At 49.4% G+C, this 4,696-nt stretch overlaps 1 protein-coding gene across 2 annotated transcripts in view; it reads right to left on the bottom strand.

Annotated features, from left to right (window-relative positions):
• Positions 1-4,154, bottom strand: part of MSL3 (MSL complex subunit 3) — a 47,642-nt gene extending 43,488 nt beyond the window's left edge. The window contains exons 1-2 of one of the 2 annotated variants that reach the window (XM_069757662.1): positions 3,903-4,154; positions 2,941-3,023 (exon numbers count right to left, since the gene is read on the bottom strand). In XM_069757662.1, the coding sequence (XP_069613763.1) occupies positions 2,941-3,023; positions 3,903-4,001 (182 nt within the window). In that variant the 5' untranslated portion in view covers positions 4,002-4,154. The remainder of the gene's footprint in view (positions 1-2,940; positions 3,024-3,902) is intronic. The other variant, XM_069757663.1, reaches the window with a different exon arrangement.
• Between the last annotated feature and the right edge of the window lie 542 nt (positions 4,155-4,696).

Genomic DNA, 4,696 nt, shown 5'->3' with positions numbered 1-4,696 from the left:
CTGGAGCTGTGGCGTGAACACAAGAAGAGGACGTCATCGTAAGAAGATGGGAGGCCCCGGACCGCAACGCCTATCGTACCGGACCGCAGCGGGACCGCCCCCGGGTGAGTATAATCTAACCTCTTTATTTCTCATCTTTCAAGATACATTACAGAATGCTGTAGATAAGCCCCTGATGCCGGTGGGCTTAGCTCACCTTCGATTTTGGGGGTGACAGGTTCCCTTTAAGTGGTAAAAAAAAAAAAATCCAAAAGTTTGTCAGGCGAAAAAAAAAGGCACAATTTTCCAAGACCCCTTGAGTCTCTATTTTTTGGAATCTGTAGCAGGGTGAAGGTTTATTTTTTTCGCACATCGAGCTCACGTTTTTATAGATAACATTTGGGACAGATATGATATTTTGACTGCCCATTATTGCAATTGGATTTATTTATTTATTTTTTTAACATGCTTTGATAGTCTCCTTAAGAGATGAAGCTGCGATCTTCTAATCACTCGTAGTACACATGGCACTGCTATTTGTAGCAAAAATGGTCATCTGCTAGGATCGCCAGACGAGGGGCGATGCTCATAGCAGTTCAGCAATGACAACCACAGGGGTCTCCTGCAGACCCTGGGTTGTCATACCAATCCATCAGCACCCTGCGATCATGTGACAGGGGCACCGAAGGGCAGAGGTAATTACACGCATCCAGTTTGCGCAAGTTAAATTCCACTGTCAGATTGAAAGCATTTAACACGTTAACAGCAGTGGGTGGATCGACCTTCCACCCGCTCCTGTTAAGGACACGTCAGCTGATCAGACATCATGTCACGGAAAAAGAGGGGGAAGGTGACTTATGGCGTACCTATACGTTAAAGGGTTTTTTCCAGGACACTTTTACCACACATTGTGGGCCTAAAAACCAACAGACAGGCAGTTACTAGCTACCGGCCTGTTGTAGCCAGCACAGAATGGTCATTGATAGCGATTAGCTGCTCCATGTTAACAGTGCAGCTCTTCCGGGCTGCTCTGTTGACGGGACCTGACAGCCAATGTCATGCTGCTTCCCAGTTAGGCAGTAGTGAAGCAATTGATAAATCATTATGACGTTGCTGTCCAGCTGATCTAATACTGAAAGGGAACCTGTCACCTGAATTTGGCGGGACCAGTTTTGGGTCATATGGGCGGAGTTTTCAGGTGTTTGATTCACCCTTTCCTTACCCGCTGGCTGCATGCTGGCCGAAATATTGGATTGAAGTTCATTCTCTGTCCTCCATAGTACACGCCTGCGCAATGCAAGATTACCTTTCGCAGGTGTGTACTACGGAGGACAGAGAATGAACTTCAATCCAATATTGCGGCCAGCATGCAGCCAGCGGGTAAGGAAAGGGTGAATCAAACACCTGAAAACTCCGCCCATATGACCCAAAACTGGTCCCGCCAAATTCAGGTGACAGGTTCCCTTGAAGCTAGAGGTGCTCAAGTAAGAAGAGGCTGCTCACACTGCTGTCCAGCTGATCTAATACTGAAGATAGAGGTGCTCGAGTAAGAGGCTGCTCACACTGCTGTCCAGCTGATCTAATACTGAAGATAGAGGTGCTCGAGTAAGAGGCTGCTCACACTGCTGTCCAGCTGATCTAATACTGAAGATAGAGGTGCTCGAGAAAGAGGCTGCTCACACTGCTGTCCAGCTGATCTAATACTGAAGATAGAGGTGCTCGAGTAAGAGGCTGCTCACACTGCTGTCCAGCTGATCTAATACTGAAGATAGAGGTGCTCGAGTAAGAGGCTGCTCACACTGCTGTCCAGCTGATCTAATACTGAAGATAGAGGTGCTCGAGTAAGAAGAGGCTGCTCACACTGCTGTCCAGCTGATCTAATACTGAAGATAGAGGTGCTCGAGTAAGAAGAGGCTGCTCACACTGCTGTCCAGCTGATCTAATACTGAAGATAGAGGTGCTCGAGTAAGAAGAGGCTGCTCACACTGCTGTCCAGCTGATCTAATACTGAAGATAGAGGTGCTCGAGTAAGAAGAGGATGCTCACACTGCTGTCCAGCTGATCTAATACTGAAGATAGAGGTGCTCGAGTAAGAAGAGGATGCTCACATTGCTGTCCAGCTGATCTAATACTGAAGATAGAGGTGCTCGAGTAAGAAGAGGCTGCTCACACTGCTGTCCAGCTGATCTAATACTGAAGATAGAGGTGCTCGAGTAGGAGGCTGCTCACACGGCTGTCCACCGTACCTTTCTGAAGGCAGATTGGCTGCTGTGACCCAGAGATTGCTAGCTTTGCTCACAGACACCTGAGAAATAGAGATCCTAGAGCAGGCTTCTCGCAGTGTAATAAAACTGTGGCCACTTTAATATATTTATTACCTCCCTGGTTGGAACAACATTGAATTGATAAGGTATTTATGAATGTCTGACATTTCTGCTTTTTCAGTACTTCTGGAGAATGTTAACCATTTCCATAATCCAGGTCTGTCACCATAACTGCTCATCAGTGGATATAGGTCAGGAATCTAATCTCCATTAATAGAACTATAATCATTCACTTTACCTACCGAGTGCCATCACCTCTAGCAGGCGAATTATTTACAGGGAGATATCAAAATGTATTAATGGGCTATCTAGCCAACTCAGTAAAATGGCCAATTTTAAAAACTTGCACCACAGAAACTGATAAAAAGTTGCACAATTGTACTTGTATAAGGGGCATTGTAATCCCCACCAACAGCAAATGTCCAGGGAAAGAGGAAAGTTTGATGTCCATTCTGGCAGGAGACAAGCGGCCATCTCCTAGCTGAGACAAGCATACATGCTTATGATGGAGTCAGGAGACAGTCGGCTGGCTGGATTGGTCACTTGGTGTGTATGGCCAGCCTTGTTTGCTTCTACGCATACTAGAATACAACGCTACTTCTCCGGCAGCCGCCATACTGCATAATAGGTGACTTACCTTCTATTCCAACCATTAAAATGGATCAGATACTCGGGATTTTTTCTACCTTTGTCATCCTTACTGACGAGAATATCAACAACCTACAAAAAAGGTGGAGAGCAATTTATATATATAAAAATACACTGTGCAGAGGCGGCTGTCAGTCAGGGCGAGTTACCGCGGCAGCTCAGTGGGGCCCGGGCGGTGACTGACAGCTGCTGGAGGAGTGCGGATCATTCCCTCCTCAGAGCCGGGCAGTGGAGAATACCATTACCCCTTATCTGAGGGTTAGGAGCATTTGGGGACATGACAGATTCCCTTTAAAGTGTGTAAAAGCCCCAAATGGCCAGTGTGACAATGTGCAAGAGCTCTAGAGATTCATTTTACTACAAACCGTGATCTGAGAAAAGAAACATATATAACCATGATGTGATTATCTGCTCACAGATGGGGCCAGAGGGGGAACCAGCGCCCGTCTGTGCAGTCGCTCCAGCCAGGGGCATAATGATCGCAGTCACACCCTCTGTGACCGGGGGCCGCTGAGGACCATTACACCTGGATGTAGCACAGACTCGCCGGGTCCCTGCACTGCGCGCCACTGGCCAATCAGATGTTGGCTTGCCGGTGACACGTAGCGGATGGCAGTGAAGCCGGAGCGGGCAAATAACGGACGGGGCATTATACCAGCAGTCACGGGGAGCCGCCATGGGTGGGTTCTGGGTCGGGCATCATCCCTGCTGCCCACTGGAGCGGCCCCTGTGCCCCCGTCCGGTCTATGGCAGCACATGTAGGAACCATCACTGATGCCAGTGTGTAAGAAGCAGGGCAGGTGTCCATGGCAACCAATGAAACCGTCACCACTGCGGTAACCGCCTGCACAGATAGTGCCATGGCTCGGCTCTCCCCTCCCATACACACCGCTCATGCCCGCAGCCCCCCAGAAGAGCCCACCGCTGGACGCCCCCACATACTGCGCGCACCTTGGCATCGTACAACACTTTCGCCTTGGTCGGGTCTGGTTCAAAGCAGAGAACTTTCTCCCCTTTTTGGAACTTAAATTTCATTCCCCGCGAGTTCATTTGTTCATCATGGCGAAAAGCAGGAAGCGAAACTCCCGCAGCCGCGGCCTGAGCGCTGCACAGAGCACGGGGGCAGAGGAACACACCGCCATTCGGGGCCGCACAAGCCACGCCTTCTCTAGCACTGCTGGCCAACCGTAAAGGCACGAGGTGATGCTTGTAGGAATACAGCCAATTACACGCAGCTGAGGGTGGAGCCAGACCGCAGTTGGCCTATCGGAATGAGGGGCGTGTCAACAGGCACAATTGCGTCACGGGCGGCCACGTGATCACCGTGTTTCATAGTGTTGAGAACTATTGTAGGCGCATGCGCGGTCATTGCTACGTTGGTGCTGACGCTGAGTGGTCCTCGGCAATGTGCTCCTGCTGCCTCAGTGGTAATGACACTAGTGTACGCCGGAAAGCGCGCAATATTAGGGGTGTGACATGGGACCGCACGGAATGGTGGCTGTCACTGCGGTAAAGCTGTGGGGAGTTGCTTTGAAATCTGAACACTTGCATCATGAAGGACGGACTGTGGCTGTGAAGTCAGCGCTTATTAATAAGCCAGTGCTGAAAATCATAGCAAAATCCGATTCCACCGACTGACTGGCAGATTCACATTGATAAAGTCAAGAAAAGTGGACGTAGTAGCCGCAAAGATTATTGCCATCATTTGTGCAGCGCTTCAGTAGCATGGCCCGAGAGGGCGTCAT

The sequence above is a fragment of the Ranitomeya imitator genome, chromosome 3 (assembly GCF_032444005.1).
Source record: "Ranitomeya imitator isolate aRanImi1 chromosome 3, aRanImi1.pri, whole genome shotgun sequence".
Classification (NCBI taxonomy): domain Eukaryota; kingdom Metazoa; phylum Chordata; class Amphibia; order Anura; family Dendrobatidae; genus Ranitomeya; species Ranitomeya imitator.
The sequence above is the reverse complement of the archived record's forward strand: the minus strand, read 5'-3'. Positions and strand labels throughout refer to the sequence as shown.